Source organism: Amphibalanus amphitrite, unplaced genomic scaffold (genome assembly GCF_019059575.1).
Source record: "Amphibalanus amphitrite isolate SeventyFive unplaced genomic scaffold, NRLGWU_Aamphi_draft 000086F_arrow, whole genome shotgun sequence".
In the NCBI taxonomy this organism is placed as follows: Eukaryota; Metazoa; Arthropoda; class Thecostraca; order Balanomorpha; family Balanidae; genus Amphibalanus; species Amphibalanus amphitrite.
Genome location: NW_024881582.1, coordinates 810,593 through 827,691, shown reverse-complemented (window position 1 = coordinate 827,691; position 17,099 = coordinate 810,593). Strand labels below are relative to the sequence as shown.

Genomic DNA, 17,099 nt, shown 5'->3' with positions numbered 1-17,099 from the left:
GTAAACTTTACCCTGGATGGGGTAATGGGTAAATTTTACCCCACCATTTTGTTTGGGTTTTCATGGGCTCTCATATGATACCCATATTGGGGGGATGCGTGCGATACACTTGCCAGAAATTCGTGGGTAAAACTTTCCAAGGGCGTTTTTACCCCATAGATTTCAATGCCCATAGGGGTTTCTTCAGCCAGATTGATCATCTGGGCCAGTAGTATCACCATGCTGATTTTGAAGAAAATCGTAGGGGCCGCCCCATTGACCGAAAATTTTCATCCTGGTTAAATCATGCTTTTGGTAAAATGGATACGGTATTTACCCATATCATTAGGTCCGGGGTGAAGAGATCTTTCAAATGGTGGTCTTATTTTTCAGTTTCGTCCAGCCGTTTAGGCGTAAAACGGTTTTTAGATTTTCCCTAGATTTTTAGATTTTTCCCTAGATTTGGCAGCCCCAATCTGGGCTGGGCCGAATCTGGGCTGAATGTGGGCTAACTTCCGTTACATCACCCACTCGTACCCGCTGTGTGTGTCCGGCCAGGTAGCTGCTGATCCAGCCCGTGGATATCTGGAGCTGTTCCAGGCTGGTCAGCCAGGTGGCGTGATCCACAACGTCAAAGCAACGGCTTAAGTCAATCAGAGTTAAAAGGGTGCCTTCGGAATGGTCCGTGCCAGTGAGTATGTTATCGCTCATAGCTAAAACAAAAAGAGCCGTGGTAGTTGAGTGACGTGCCGTAAAACCATGTTGATCGGGACTAAAGAGACAATAGTGTTCGAGGTAGTTGGAGATCTGCTGGTGTACTAACTTCTCTACGATTTTTCAGATGACGGGTACATTAGTGATAGGTCGGAAGTTTGATGCCTGCGAGGGCTCGCCTCTCTTATGGAGAGGGATGACAACAGCGCACTTCCAGCTGGAAGGGACAGACTCAGTGACTATGCTACAGTTAATAATTTGCAGTAAAAGATGACCGATGTAGTTAAAGCATGATTTTAAAATTTTGACTGGCACGTCACCCGGTACACACGGGTCTTTGTTAGGCAGGCTAAAGAGCACGGTGTGAAGTTGATCAAGCGTCACTGGGATGATGTTCAGCCTTCCCGTGTGGACGCGTGGGAGCCGAGCATCAAAAGGGTGTCGATCTGACCGCTCAAACTCTGCCATCACTGTGTCGCGAGTAGTTCTACCGATAGAACAAAAATAATCATTCAGCTCTGAGGCAGTGAGATCAACAGGGGACACTGACGGGCCGCGCTTAGGAGCGATAACGGACTCCAGCTCCTTGAACAGACGCGACGGAGGAGCAGCACGCACACGCTCAGTAATATCGCCTCGCCGGTCCTTCCTAATTGCACGCTTAGCTAACGCGTTCAGACGCTGATAGGTGTCAGCGTCAGCGCACCGCAAGGCCTCCCTGCGCTGCCGCATGACGTCCAGCGTATCCTCTGTGACCGCTGGAGGAGCGGGGTTACGGACCTTAAACCTACGGATGGGCGCATGTCTATCTAATAAGCGTGTCAATGCATGAGCAAAAGCATCCCACTGCTGCTCACAGGAAGCATCACGTCTGACCAGCGCGCGCCAGTCATCAGCCAAGAACGCACGCTCATCAAACACCCGCCAGTTACGTCCTGTTCGGTATACAGGCTTATGTCGAACACGCGGTATGGATGAGTGAACAATGACGCGGCGATGATGGGACACAAAATGACAAGTCTCGATGAAGCATGCAGGAGGGTTATTAAAATCACACAAGTCACGTGATAATAGCACCACATCCAAGATGGACTGGACGTCACCTCTGAAAAAAGTGGGCTGGCAAACGACATTACACAGTCCGAAGCGCTCCTCCAGCTCGAGGAGACGACGGTGAGCGGCGGGACTCGTGCGCGCGTCCGAGTTCAGGTCACCTGTCACCGCAATCTTCTGAGACGGGTGGGCGGCGAGTACGGACTGCAACTGCTCCTCTATGTGGTCGTAGTCGGCATCCACCTGAGTGGCACTCGTTGAAGGTGGTCGGTAGATGCAGCCGATGGTGGTGGCTCTCTTCTTATTTAGCTTAACACTAAGCCACAGTGACTCGGCGTGCGACTGTCCAGATGGCGCTGGTGTAGCAATCCGAGCCGCCTGCAGAGTGTCACGAAGGTTAAAAGCGACACCACCTCCAGCCTTCTTACGTCCCAGCGTCCTGTCCTGCCGGTACAGCCGGTATCCCGGTAGGCTGACGAGGCGGTTCGGTGTCCCAGTCTTGAGGTTGGTCTCAGTGAAACAGTAGATGTCAGCGTCTCTCTGCTGAAGCTCGGATTCGATGTCAGGAAGCTTCGATAGGAGAGACTGGACGTTCAGCAGCTCAATGGTGATATTTGATGAAGCTGCAGACACGGTAGGGTGAGTTGAACCGGTAGGAGCTGCGACCATGGCAGCTTCAGTCTGCCGCAGTCAGGCGCGGCGGGTGGAGGAGGTAGCGCTGTCCCCCGTCGGTGCGGCCCGTCCGCACGGTAAAGGGCCGAGGCGTGACGTGCACCGAGATCGGCCTTGCACCGAGACGCGACTTACGACCTCCTCTCGCACCTCGATGGCCGACTCCTCTGGCGATGCCGAGCCGTCTCAGTCGCGCTAAGAAGTCGACACTCTGTTTGCTCCGGCGCTCGACGGTCAGGTCTCGCAACTAAAGTAGCCGCTGCCGCGTATAGATGGCGTCTCCGACCTGGTGCTCCGGCGGTCGGTCAGCTGCGGTCACGTGATCAGTGACAGTGGAGCGAGCCCAGTTCAAGGTCACCGGCGCTGCAGCAGTTGACAGGCCAGGTGAGACAGTCATGGCGCGGAGAGGCACAGCGAGCTCGAACAACTGACAGCGGACGTAAACAATCTCGGTGCGAGACGAAACCGGCGCGGCAGCGGTGTACTCGTGGATGGACGTACCTCGGCTCCCGTGAGTAGGGCGAAGAAAGGCACACAACAATACTTTCCAACGCTGCCAAAATACATATTAAGAACGAATATGACACTAAATACTAACGGATATCAAGCAATGACACGAAAACTAGCGGAGCACAAAACCGGCTCCTAGGCGCAGCGACACCAGCGCCATCAGTCTCCTAAAAGCTCCTAAAGCTCCTAAAAGATGTTCAACACCTGTAGCCTTTCTCATAAAGGATGGCCTAGTAAAAAGTAATACACCTTTTTGCAATTGAATTCAACTATTGGCCATAACTGTTTCAGGAGCCATTTCGACAATCGGCATTGAGCACAACTATTCCGGCGTCGTGTGTTTCATTTCAGCCATTCGACAAAACAGATTGAACACTGAAATGAGCGATCTGCAAAACAGTTTGACACTTCGCCATGACTTCGGCAATAAGCAAAACTCCTCGGCATTTGGTGATATCACTTCAGCAATGTTCAAAACAGAATAAATGGATATCTAGGCTGTTCCATTCACCACTTGAGCGTGAGCATTATGGGCATTTCTAAGCAATAAGTCAGCCGTTCTTTATAGCTTCTTTCTAAATGGAACAGTACGGTGTTTGTCAGTCAAGCCATGCAGTACGTGTATCTTACCGGCGAGCAATGCCAATCAATGCCGCCGACATTTTTGGCTTAAAATTCCTTTGACGTCATTTAGTCAACAAGAAAAAAAAACAATGTGCTCCCCTCGGGTTCTTTGTTTTTGCTTGCAATGTTTTGCTTGCAATGCTACACATACAGCTGAATTCAATGTGTGAAATGCATGCATTGAAGTCATTTCCGTCAATGCACCATACAATTCCAACCTAGCACGCCTACGTTGGTCGTTGGGCACTTCATTACAAAATTTTTGATTAATTCGCCTATTCAAAGACGACCTCTTTATTGGCACATCGAATAAACAAACTGTCCTCATGGCGGAAGCTGATGAACACCATGCACATCTGCCATGACGGTCGCCTTGGTATCCTGGAACTCCCTCATGAGGGCAAGGTTTCGCCAATTCATGAGGCCTATCTCATTTCGAGCCCCAGGGCAATACCGTTCACCTGACTTAGAATAAGCGTAAGGTGTTGTTTATCTGTTTGGTGTGGGACTTACGCGCACAAGGAAGCATGGTGAGCTCCCGGGCTCAGCCGAACGTATATGCTAGGTGTGCCGGCTGAGGTCGGTCTCGTCCAGTGAACACTTACTGGCCGCCCGGTGTGCTTGTTCCATCATCCACTCGGTTATATGAGGGACGTGTTAAGGATTGGGCCCCATGACCTACTCCATACCCCCTGCGGCCGCCAGTGCACGCGATCATTTGTTTCGATCATTGCTGATCTGTTTTTCTGAATGCTGAAATTTCCATAGACGGCTTTGGCCAATCATGAATTTCCGGCTGCTCAATGACGAATAGTTTCGACCATTGACGATTTGTTTTGCACAATGTTGAACCATTCGCTCAATGTCGAGATGTAGAGGAGGATCGCCGAACAGTTTTGCACAATGGTGATTCTTTGTGACCAACCGCCCATTTGTAGCGCCATCTATATGGCGAATGTGTACAAATGTTTTGCCCAATGGTCAAAAGCTAACGCAAAAGGGTGTAGTAAAAAGCAGGGTATATTGAATTAGGGGGTAGGACCAAGTTTAGTAGGCATGATCTCAGCAATTATCTTGTTTTATATGGCGGTTTTAATTATCACAATATTATTTTTGATATCATGAAGTTTGTATATCTCGGTTTTACGAGAAATAGTAGGGCAACAAAGATAAATTTCGCGAAAAAATAATTTTAGTTGGACGAACATCCATTCTGGTATGCAAAATTCAGTATGAAGCCCAGTATGGTGACCGTCTACTGTTAACGCCAGACCCCTTGAGACCCTAATTTTTCGCGATTATTTTTGAATGCGTGGATGAATTTCGACCAAGCTCAGAACATGACCGTTTCAAGACCTGCCGAAACTTTTACGATTTAGATATTTTGTCGCCATTTCAATATTTCAGGCACTTCTCATTGACTCGTAATGTTAAATTTCGAGCAAGATTTTCACCCGGTGTGTAGAGGCTATCACCAGTCAGTCTGTGATACGTTATGACGTCACTGCTAAGCCCCGCCTCTGTGGTCTTGGCCTGCGGCGGGTTCGGGCCGGCGCGCGGTCACTCGCGCTGTGGCGGGGAGCGGGGACGGTCGAGCGGTGCCGAAAGCCGGCTAAGTTGTGCGTAACGTCTTGTCTGACATTGCCCAAAGAGCGACATGATGACTGAGGAGCCATAAATGCTCAATGCGCATTGCTTTTACAATGCTGATATGTTCGCTGATATTTTTTTTTTTTTTTATAAGCTGTAAATGACGGGCAGATGGCATATACCTGACATAAGGTTAGGAAATATTCACCTGTATTTAAAGCCTATGGCGTTGCAGATAATGCGATAATGGGATGTCAGATGTCATCAAGTAGCTGCTGATTTGTACATCGCTATGCACCCATCGACCAACGCAATAATTAGTTAATTGCCTTCGCTTCACATCATAAGGCTCGCTCGTATTTCACCAAACAGATATCCTCCATCGAAAATCGTATTTGTGAATCGTTAACCTTTGTTCGAAGCATGTGTGAGAAGTATGTCGAGGAATGATGGTCCTCTTGGTCCTGTATATAAGAGTCAACAAGAGCCAAACATTTACTTGACCGTTTGCTGCAATTGATTCACAGCACGTGAAGCGTCAGCGAAATTCATAGTCCTTTACAGATGGCAGGGGTGTCGTTTGTACAGAGGTCGCTGATGGGCACGGGTCAATGCCGCAGTCGTGGGCGGAGCCTAATGTCATATGACGTATGAAAGCCTCTATCCAGGATGGAAAAACAGTTAACATTACGAGTCAATGACAAGTGCCACAAATACTTAAGTGACAACAAAATGTATTACAAGAAAAAGTTTCGGCAGGTCTTGAAACGGCTATTTCCTAAATATGGTTGAAATTATTCCACGCATTTAAAAATAATCGCGAAAAATTAGGGTCTCAAGGGGTCTGGCGTTAACAGTAGTGTGCTTCCAAGGCTGAGTATCTGATATCAACAGCCAACAGGAGTTGTTTACTATTTTGCCTTACGTTGCTAGGTGGTTGCTAGGGAGCTAAGGATACTCTCTTGCGCGATCAGTTGCACTTATTTTTCCTCATTATATCGACATGCTGCTGTTTCTGAGACCTAACTCATGCTAAGAAAAAAGCAGTTGTCTTAAAATGTGTATTAAGTGCCGTAGTATTAACACAGCTCTGCAATTCTGCTTAAATATCTGCAAAATCCTGACTTCTCGGAAAATTGTTGGTGGTGATGGGGATCGAGCCCGTCGATGAATAGTAAGTCCATATTCAAAGGCTTCAAAACGTTATTTCTTGTTGTTCTGTGAAATAGCAATGCAGAGACCGATGATAGTGCCAGTGTTGAGCTTTCCAATGAAGTATTGCAATTAGTAGTAGGGTTATTATCACCTAAGATGTCTTCCATCAAATATTAGAATTCAGCCATTGTCTTGCTGTAGAAGAAGGGTTACTTTCAGTCTCTTGGGAACACGATTTGCCGGTCTCAGATCGAAAAACACTTCAAAAAGCGGTAATAGACAATGCAATTTCCCACCTGATAGCATCTCGGGTTTTTATATGTCCTGTCTAGAATTTTCATAAATCAGACGTAAAAATGGCCAATTTCGTCAGATTCCGAATTTTTGCCATTGGGTCTGAAGTAAAGCATGGCTACTTTCAGTCTCTTGGGAACACGATTTCCGTACCTCAGATTGAAAAACACTTAAAAAGTCGCAGATAGTAGATGATTTAATTTACAAGAAAGCATCTCGCTTTTTTCTGTATCTGGTCATGTATCTTCATAAAACCCTCTCAAATACAGTCAATTTAGCATTAAAGTCTATGGATTTAGAATAATTTTCATATCCGACTTGATTTGGGCTACCATGTCTGTTGACCGGGGGCCGATAAAAAGCACGTTTTTACTGTTGACCAGTAAAATTATGTTTCATAAAGCAAAAATGACTTTTACCTAGAGCTGCAAGTTTACTAGGTTACTACAGTTCGTTTTTTTCAAAAGGACTCTGGCTCCAAGTATGTTTTTAGAAGAAGCACATGTTTTAGCGAGCAAAACGGGCAAAAACTGAACCTGAGAAAATCGAACGTCGACTAATTTTAACATGTGATTTCTTCCCGATAATTTCCATACATGCGTTTTGGGACTAGATATTAGAGCAGTGGTGACGTCATGCTGTCAAACTTGTAGGTATTACAATTTAACGTATAAATACCATGGACGGAACCGCTTACTCGATTATAACCTCGGCAACAGTGAAAAACAAAGTTTCCCCAAATTCGTCGACACTTTGTCCCATCATACGGAGTACGGACATTGGGTGCCTGCTGCCGCTAGTGACGTCATCATTGAATTTTAATTTTCCAAGACAGAATTACCGGGTATTTACTATTTACCGTGCAAAATTTGAAATCGAATATTTTTTTCGGTCAGAAATTCTTGGCCAGACGCTGAAGCTGCTAAAACTCACGTGAGGCTTCGATAATGAACTTGGAGCCAGCGTCCTTTTGAAAAAAAACTAAAGAACTATAATGCGCAGTTTTGCTGGTGACAAGTAAAAAAATCATAGGCTGTGTTTCATAAAAGTAGGTGCCATAGAAGAAATTTCGAATGAATGTTGCTTTCGTGCTGTCAATTTTCACTTTGCTCTACCGTGCAGTAAAACCAAAGTAAAACAGCTTGTGAGTTTTCTTTTTGGCTTTAATTTCATTTGATATACATATTGATGCATATCCTGAGTTTTCCACGTGAGCCTTTTATTAACAGATAACACACTTAATTTTTCTCGTTAAAAACATTTACTTTCGCTAAAACCTTATGCTAAATCGCTGGAAAAGTTGGGTCTCCATCCTGGCAAACGGAATGAGGTCAAGCCAAGGGTCAATATCATTTCTGGTAAGCAAATGTGAAGTGGAGCTTTGCTCGAGACACTCAAAATAGTCACTGGGAAGGTGAAGATTTTCATTTGAGGAGAGACAATTTAATTGAAAAAGAACAAGACACACGGACAAGAGGACATCAACTGATTAGAATAAAGGGAGACCCAGTAACCGAACCATTTCCGATGTCAGCATAGAATAAATGCAAGTCCAACATCAACCTACTAGCTTGGACCTGAACCTGAGCTGAGAAAGAGCAAATTGGTCTTGTGAGTACTAATTCATACGATGCTGAATATTTTGTGGGTGCAGTACACGGAGATGCAACCAAAAGCAAAATCGCTCACAGCCGTGCCAGCTTGCAGCTCAAGAGGCACATTTTGAGCTCCCATAGTGCCCCAAATGTACGAAATTATGCATTTTTTCTCGCATTGAAAGGAAGCCCAACAACCCTTACAAGAAGAAGTTTGATTTAAACTGCGCGAATAGGCATAACTATAACACATCAAAATCCGATAAATTTTCGGAGAAGCAAAGATGAAGCACGTTATTGGGAAGCATATCCCCTAACAAACATATAAAATAACTTCTGGGTCTCCTATGGCTGTGCCGGTTAGCCGGCGGAGTTATGTACTTATACCTTCTTTACAGCGGTGCTATCCACTCGGCTGCCGTTACCTTCTAAGACACCTGATAGGCACTTAGGCAGCCATCGACAACGATTGGTATTTTGTCAGCTATCGAAGCTATCTGTTCAAATAACCAACTGTGCGCAGTGTGAAGTAGTGATGGTCAGTTACGGAAAATCGGAATACCGATACCAAACCAAATACCAACCAAACCCGTAGAGAAATACCGAAACCAAACCAACTTGGGAACATGAGGGAAATACGAACTTTTTACCAATTTCTTAGCCTCTTATGCATTAGTGGGGGTTCATGATACCAACAAAATACCAAACATATTAGGATTGAAATACCAAATACCAAGTTGGTATCGGTTTGGTATTGGTATACCAAAAAGTCGGTATCCAATTGACATCTCTAGTGTGAAGGGAGAAGACCGACGAGCAAGTAGCAACTTAAGTCGCGGCAGGGAGCGCCCGTACGAGTTCATTGAACCATCCGGTGGCTTGTGGAATATTGCTTTTCTCGAACATGTGTTGTAGATACTTACGTAAGTGTATGCGAGGCTGCGTGTTTGTAAACTTTGATACACCCATGCAGATGTTTAACTACAACGAAAATACATGAAACGGACCTATTAAGCATTATATGTGCATATTTTTAAGCCACGTACGTCGTACAGTTTTTGTACGGACTAGGCAAGCCGAGCTAAGGAAAATACAATCCAAAAAACCATGGGGAGGCGTTTTCCTTTCATCTGCCGTTCTCCGTAAATGAATCATGTACTGAAAAAGTTAATGACTAAACGAAAGTCTCAACAAAATAAATCTCAACCTAAAAAATTGAGTTCGGGCCAATTCAAAAGGTCAAAAGTCAAAGCTAACATGCTTGCAGTGCTCCTTTGCTTACTGACAAGAAGCGAACGGAATATTGAAATATTTTTTTAATTGGTGTGACGTGGGGGCCCGCTTTAAAACTCTCTGACCCCCTTCCATCGAAAACAATATGTAGTTGCGCCAATTATCTCCAAATCGCGTGATTCCTCAAACATTCGCCGGTGCCTTCGCGGCATAAATCGATGTTATTTGATAGCTCGTTCAATTATCGATACGTGGATGCTGGTCCCGTGCCGATCATTGGTCTAGCTACCAAGATATATAGCCAGAACTGCAACGGTGTCTACCGTATTTCGACGATCAAAATAAAATTAAAAAGATATCTTCCACATGGAGGTCCCATGACTCCTTTTAAAGCGTTACTGAGCCCCGAAATCTGACTCTTTTACTATAGTCTGTTCCATATCAAGCTTGCAGTCTGAGTTTCTTCGACAGATCGCTCCTCCGCTCAAGAATTTGCGTCTTAAAATGTAAGAGCTGTATATACAGAAATCACGCATTGCTTTCAGCAGAGCACTTCGGCTGCGAGCTTGAAACGGAACAGAGTATAATTACTTTTCACTTTTGTTTATGAGCCAGAGGACGACAGTGATTATTAAGCTTGAAATCAATATTGTACTAAAGTTAGTTAGTTGGTTAGTTTATTGACACTTGATAAAAACATTATACATACAATGAATATGGATAAAACTCAGATGACAGGCGTGTCCACCAAAACACATGTCATATACTTCTATATGTACTAAAAGGTTGCTTAGAACATAACACATTAAACAAAACGTCATCGATCAAAACACTCGAACCGATTTAAAACCATGTGACAAAACCTTGCTAAATCTAAAACGTTTCCCTCCATTAGCGCTTCTAAATCCCTAAAATTCAGGTTGGGGAAACTGTCCCAAAAAGGCTCTGTTTCTGGACTAAACAACAACACATGCCACTCTGTCTGAATCGCGCCACACATACAAAGCCTCTCATCTGCGGGCAAGCGTGCCCACCTTCCCGTTTCAATTTTAAGCCTATGGGAGCCTAAGCGAATTCGAGTAAATACGGTACGCACATACTCGGGAACATTTTTATCATACATTGGGTGTCTCTTGAGGTGGGGATTAAGCTGACAGTATGTGGCTCTTCTCGAAGATGCCGATTCACAAATCCTGGTCTGAGTACTCGCCAGACTGGCGGCTCGAGAAGACCCAGATTCATATTGCATTACAGCATCAATATACTTCCCAGCCCCTGCGCCTGCTTGTCTCGCTAAATTTAGTGCAAAGAACGCTGAGGTGGTATTAAAGTTTTCACGGGAGGTCAACTTATGGATGAATTTCCTTTGGAATTCCTTGACAATGGCGGTAGTGTCTGGATATTCTAGTTCCGCCAGAACTAAGTCCATACATGTCTGGTTGCGAACCGACAATAACTGCTTTAGCGCTGACAATATCGGTGAAATAACTGATTTTATGTCGTTGCACAGCCAGCTTTCGCAGCCGTAAAACACTGAACTGCTGAGGGCACTTTAGAAAACTAGCTCTTTAACCGAAAAGGGAGTCTCTGCGTTTTTCTTAACCCTCGCACGACCAGGCCATTTCTCATAACACGAACGACCAGGGGGGGGGGGGGTTGTTACGACCCCCCCCCTGGCGTTTCGAAACGGAAGGTCGTAGAGCTTAGCGGAAAAAACCAACGGATTGCTCTCAACGAGATCTCGCGATTGGTGGTATATTTTTTGGTCCTAGGTCAACATTTGACCTACTTATGACCGGTCAAAGGTCAAATTTTCCGAAAAAATCAAACTTTTTCAACTTTCCGCGGCGATTGCGGCAAAACGGTGGGAGATATCGACTTGAAACCTTCACTATCGTGTTCCTTGATCAATTCTCTATCGTTTGGTATGTATTTCGTTTCCCTAGCTCTAAAAATGGCGCGTTGGGAGCGCCAGAAGTCGGCAAGGTCACAGTCGGCGGCAGAAATTCGAAAAATCAAAATTTAAATTTTTGAAATCTGATTGTATTTTTGGATTTGGGAGGTCCATTTGCTCCCTATAGAAGCTAATATTGCTGCATATTCCCATTGAGGTGACAAGAATTAGCAAAATAGTGGTTCGGGTGCTTTTCAAAAATAGTACCGGACGCTGTTCCTCTTGTGACGTCATAGCTCCGTGACCTGACCTGACCCGGTCAATTTTCTTGCACCACACGATAGCCAATGCTTGCCCCAACATGCATGGGAAGTTTCATCATGATCCATCAAACAATGTGGGTATCACCGGCAGAAAACCTAGGGATTCGGCGCACACGTTTGGTAACTGTCGGCCGGAGGCTGTACCTCTTATGACGTCATAACTCCGTGACCTGACATGACCCGATCAATTTTTTTTTCGGCAAAAGATGCGCAAAGGTTGCCCCAGAGGGTATTGAAAATTTCAGCCCGCTACGATAAGCCGTTTAGCGTGCACTTCGAAAAAACCTCAGGGGGGGGGGGGGGTTGATACAACCCCCCCCCCTAGGCGTTCTAGGGTTAAGGAAAGAACTGAACTTTATCAGATGGCTCCGTTTGAAATCGATATGCGCTTTAACTTGTTTCTGAAGAGAGGCGTTCATAACAGGCGTACCGAGATAAATGTATTCATCGGTATGCTCAATGATGATATGATGAAGACAGAACGGGTGGATATCATTCGAGCTAACTACCATGAATTTAGACTTTTGAGGATGGATTTTCCATACATATTGATTCAGCTTCTAGTTTTAATTTGTGCTCCAAAGCCTTCCTTGACGTCGCAAGGACCCGCCCTCTCGGCCCGTCGTCTGCTGTATCTGTCCGCCCTCTCGGCCCGTCGTCTGCTGTATCTGTCCGCCCTCTCGGCCCGTCGTCTGCTGTATCTGTCCGCCCTCTCGGCCCGTCGTCTGCTGTATCTGTCCGCCCTCTCGGCCCGTCGTCTGCTATATCTGTCCACCCTCTCGGCCCGTCGTCTGCTGTATCTGTCCACCCTCTCGGCCCGTCGTCTGCTGTATCTGTCCGCCCTCTCGGCCCGTCGTCTGCTGTATCTGTCTTGTCCGCGCTCCCCTCCTGTGTGACGGCAGCTGACAGCCGGCTCGTTCTGTGTGTTGCAGTTGGTGTGGTGTGACGAGTTCAGCTCTGCGCACCTGCCGGCGGAGCACAGGGGTGGAGGCGGCCCGCTGCTGGACGGCGGCCGCCAGCTCGGCCCCAACTATGGACCGCCGCCGCCGCCACAGCAGGGCTACAGCGGTCCGGCCACCGGCGACGCCGACCCGTGGCTGCTACCCGCACCCGACATGCCGAAAATTAAAAACATCGAGGTCCAGTGTGAAAAGGCGAGCATGCGTGTCAACGTCGACTTTGACCGTCCGTTCTACGGCATGATCTTTAGCAAGGGCCACTACTCGGACGGCAACTGCGTGCACATGCAGCCCGGCTCGGGTGCGCTCAACGCCCAGTTCGAGATCTACCTGAACTCGTGTGGCATGGCCGCCTCGGAGAGCGGCAGCTACGGCCAGCCCAACCCTGCTGGCAGCTTCGTAGAGAACACCATCATCATCCAGTACGACTCGCTGGTGCAGGAGGTCTGGGACCAGGCGCGCAAGCTGCGCTGCACCTGGTACGACTATTACGAGAAGAAAGTAACGTTCAAGCCGTTCCAGGTGGACATGCTGAACGCGGTGACGGCTAACTTCCTCGGGGACAACCTGCAGTGCTGGATGCAGATCCAGGTCGGTAAGGGCCCGTGGGCCTCTGAGGTGTCCGGCATCGTCAAGATCGGACAGACCATGACCATGGTGCTGGCAATCAAGGACGACGAAAACAAGTTCGACATGCTCGTCCGCAACTGCGTCGCCCACGACGGTCGCCGTGCACCGCTCCAGCTGGTGGACGGCAATGGCTGCGTCACCCGACCCAAGGTCATGTCCAAGTTCCAGAAGATCAAGAACTTTGGCTCGTCGGCATCTGTGGTATCATACGCCTACTTCCAGGCGTTCAAGTTCCCCGACTCGATGAACGTCCACTTCCAGTGCGTCATCCAGGTGTGCCGCTACCAGTGTCCGGAGGCGGCGTGCGGCGGCCAGCGGGACTACGACACCAGCCCGCGCATTCCGGCCGGCGAATATCAGGGCGCCGGCAGCGAGCAGCAGCCGGTCATAGTCGACGGCGAGCAGGCCAACGACAGCGAGAACCGCATCGACGCCGCCTTAAACCGACAGGGCCCGCCGCCTGCGAACGGTGGGCGGCGGCGCGCGCAGCAGCAGCGGCAACAGCACGCCGATCGGCCGATCCCGCAGCCTGTCAACATCGGCCTGAAACCGGGCTCAGTGACGCTGCCGAGGCCACCATCGCCCTACCCGTTCGTGAACCGGCAGGGCGTGGCCTCTGACGACGACAGCGCCAAGTACGCCATCTCCGGTCAGCCACGCGCGCTCGACGACAAGCAGCTGGATGAGCTGGCAGCCGAGGCGGCGGCGGACGGCGCGTTGCGGCGGCGACGGCGCGACACCCAGGAGATGACGGACGTGGAGACAGAGCGTACCATTCAGGTGGTGGCGCCTGGCGACGTGGCATTTAGCCTGAGCTCTTCCAACCAGGACTCGCTGGTGGTGTTAGAGTCGCCGGACGCCGTGCACAAGAGGAACAACATCTGCATGTCGGTACCCGGCTTCGTGGCCGGTCTGATCATGCTTCTGCTGGTACTCGTGATCGCCATCATCGTCTCAGTCTTCCTATTTTCTCGGTTGCGCGCCTTCAGCGGCAAGGCGTCGTTGTTCGCCTCGGGCGTCGATAACCCCGAATTCGTCAAGTGTCCAAACTGAGTGGGAGGCTAACCGGGGCGCTGCAGGGGCGGATGCGCTCCCAAATCACGGGGATTACTCGGCGTCTTTCTCGGTCGGGGCCGGGACCAACCTTATTACGCTTGACTGTCCGGGCCCGAGAGAGACCAGTCGCTTTAATGAGGGCACTGCCGCGTCGGCCGATTGTTGTGAATTTGTGCAACGTCGATTATGCGACGCACCACTGACCGTGTTGCCAGTTGTTTTTCTTTTATTTATTGCACGCCCTATGCAGTTATTTATTAGCCAGCCGCATAGTGCATCCGGCAGCGTGCCAGGAGCAGTCACCTATTTCTCGTTGGGGGTCGTACCTTCTATGAACGGTCCCTGGATGCCTCGTGACGAGCCCGGAAAAGCGTAGAACAAAATGTAGGAAACTCAGACCAGGGCGTCATTAACTCGCATCCCTCTGGGGGTACTGGATTTCCACGCCCCGCTGGGGGAGGGGGGGGGGTGAACACCCCTTTCTAACTCGGCTCCTGGGACACGTAGCGACATGCCGTAGGCGGCGTTCGGAAAGGCGTAAAAAATGAAGAAATAATTTTGTCAATTCTTAGGTCAAAGGTCAGGTCACCAGAGGTCACCCAAAGGTAATATTTCGCCACTTCCTAGGCCAAACCGATAATTTTCGCCAATCCGGCACAAAACTGAGGAACGGATAGAGCTGCAGCACCGCAGAAAACGCATCCGATAGCTCTTTTGACCACCATATTTCTGATCAATTCCCTCAGGTATATAGCCTGGGGAATCGCGGAAACAGATTGCGTAAACATATTTTCTGCAACAACTTTTGACTCAAACCCTGCACAAGCTTACTTTTAGCAGCATCGTGTTCCTTTCGTCACCTTGACCTTGAAAGGTCAATTTAAAAATTTGACCTCCGGTCAAGGTCATGACCTGAAGGAAGAAGGTCATGACTCATGTTCCATATCAGTCGATCCGTACCGTCAAGCCAATCACATCTAAGGCGTGTTCATCGCTGTAGCGTGCCCATATCAAAATTTACTAGCGAAAAACTGTTTGAGATACCTACTTTTCGTGACGCAAGATGACCTCAGAAACATAACGAGGGGTCACGAGTGCCATTTCATCCTGTACTTACAGTGTGCCATACTTACTTGAAACTCGATTTCTGAAAGTGTAAGAATGACGTCCGTCCAAAAGAGTCGCCTGTCAATTCTTAATTCGTTTAGTCTAGTGCTTGCTGAATGTAAGGCATTTAAATCGTTTAGTCGTTTTTGAATGACCTCCGTACAAAATTATGCTTTTCATTCATGTATTTTTTTGTTTTAGATGACTTTTCGGCCACGGGCCATTATCAAATCAATGCCAAAATATATTTTAGCGTTGATGTGATCATGGCCCGTGGCATGTCAATTTTCTCCCATTGACTTATAGGTAATGGGGAGGTCGCAAAATTGACCTGGCCTTTGGTCACCAATATCAGAATTCCGAGACAAAATTTTGTACAGCCCTCAGCACACTGTGTGGTAGGTATTCTTTTTTTTTCGACAAAACCGATAATAACTCGAAGGCTATGTTATCAAATGGTCGGAGCTCATTGCACTTATATGCGCCATGCTCCACTCCTTCGATTGGGTCGATCACTGAACAAAGTATACGCCAAGTGTGGCAACAAAATACAAAAGTTTGTTTTGGGGGTAAATATAAACTGTTGTGTGTTGTTGCCAAACTGGATTGAGAATGTATACCATAATAAGCCCAATCTAAGGGGTGGAGTATCATGCGTCTTGCTGTTACGGTTTCCGATTGACCGATGGCATAGTATTCGAGTTATTCTCGGTCTGTCGAAAAAAAATGCCTACCACGCAGTGTGCTGAGGGCTGTATGCACATACTGTTGCTCTCATGAACCGCTGAAAGTTTCAAAGTGATCGGTCACTCGGTATAGCTATGGCAGGCATTGAAACTTTTTATGAAGTGAGGTTACCTGACGTGACCTGGTGACCTAACCTTGAGTGACCTTGGTCTGAAATGTTAACACAATATGCAGAAAAGATGTTTGAAAAGATGAACCGAAAACGGTGGCGCCCCGCGTCGCCATTATTTAGATATCGCGAAAAACCGCATAAGGTGTTCAACCCTCCCCCTAGCAGGGTGCGGGTAAACTCGGATCATGGATTAAGGCTAGATAGAACAATGCATACTTGTTTTTGCCGCCACAGTAAAATGCCAAATGTCCACGTTATGTCCAAATGAGTGTCGTTAAGTTTATCATTATGACTTCAGCAAAGTTAAGCCTATAGCCCTGTGATCAGCAGCACGACAGCGGATATGGGGCCATATTCACGTCGACTTTGTAAGTCGATTTTCTTTCGTAAGTAGACGACACTTCATAAGTTTTTATCGACGGAGTTCACGTGAATAAGAAAATTTACTTAAGAAATAGGTCAAACGTAAGAAAATTCTTACGAAAATGATCGACGTGAATACGGCCCCTGGACAGCTGTTGACCACGGGCTCCGTATAATGCTGTTGGCCAGTGCTGATGACAGCCTGCAGCTATTGCGACGGAACTCGACCAGTGAATGTGATGCGATTATGTCAGCCCCAATACAAATCACCCAAAATGACGGCAGCTCTTTCCGTTGGCCTGAAGAGTGTCCTGGTGGGAGCCGGCCCAGTCTGCCACTGCACTGTTCTGTGCAGCTCCGTGCGGCTCTCGTTGCCGTCAGCCTGGAGCTGCTGCGCCGTGCCGCCGACCCAGGCACGGCAGTCGCGCTCGGCCGAGCACGCCGTCACACCGGCGCGGCGCCAGGTTTCACCTCTCGGACTCTCAAGGC

At 47.8% G+C, this 17,099-nt stretch overlaps 1 protein-coding gene across 2 annotated transcripts in view; it reads left to right on the top strand.

The window, feature by feature from the left end:
* LOC122379880 overlaps positions 1–16,889 on the top strand; it is a 41,697-nt gene extending 24,808 nt beyond the window's left edge. The window contains exons 3-4 of one of the 2 annotated variants that reach the window (XR_006256243.1): positions 12,569–15,747; positions 16,134–16,889. Coding sequence is in view for 1 of the 2 variants with exons in the window: in XM_043362456.1 (XP_043218391.1) it covers positions 12,569–14,278 (1,710 nt within the window). In the remaining variant the exon portion in view is untranslated. Of the gene's footprint in view, positions 1–12,568 lie in introns of both variants that reach the window. The other variant, XM_043362456.1, reaches the window with a different exon arrangement.
* Positions 16,890–17,099: the final 210 nt, after the last annotated feature.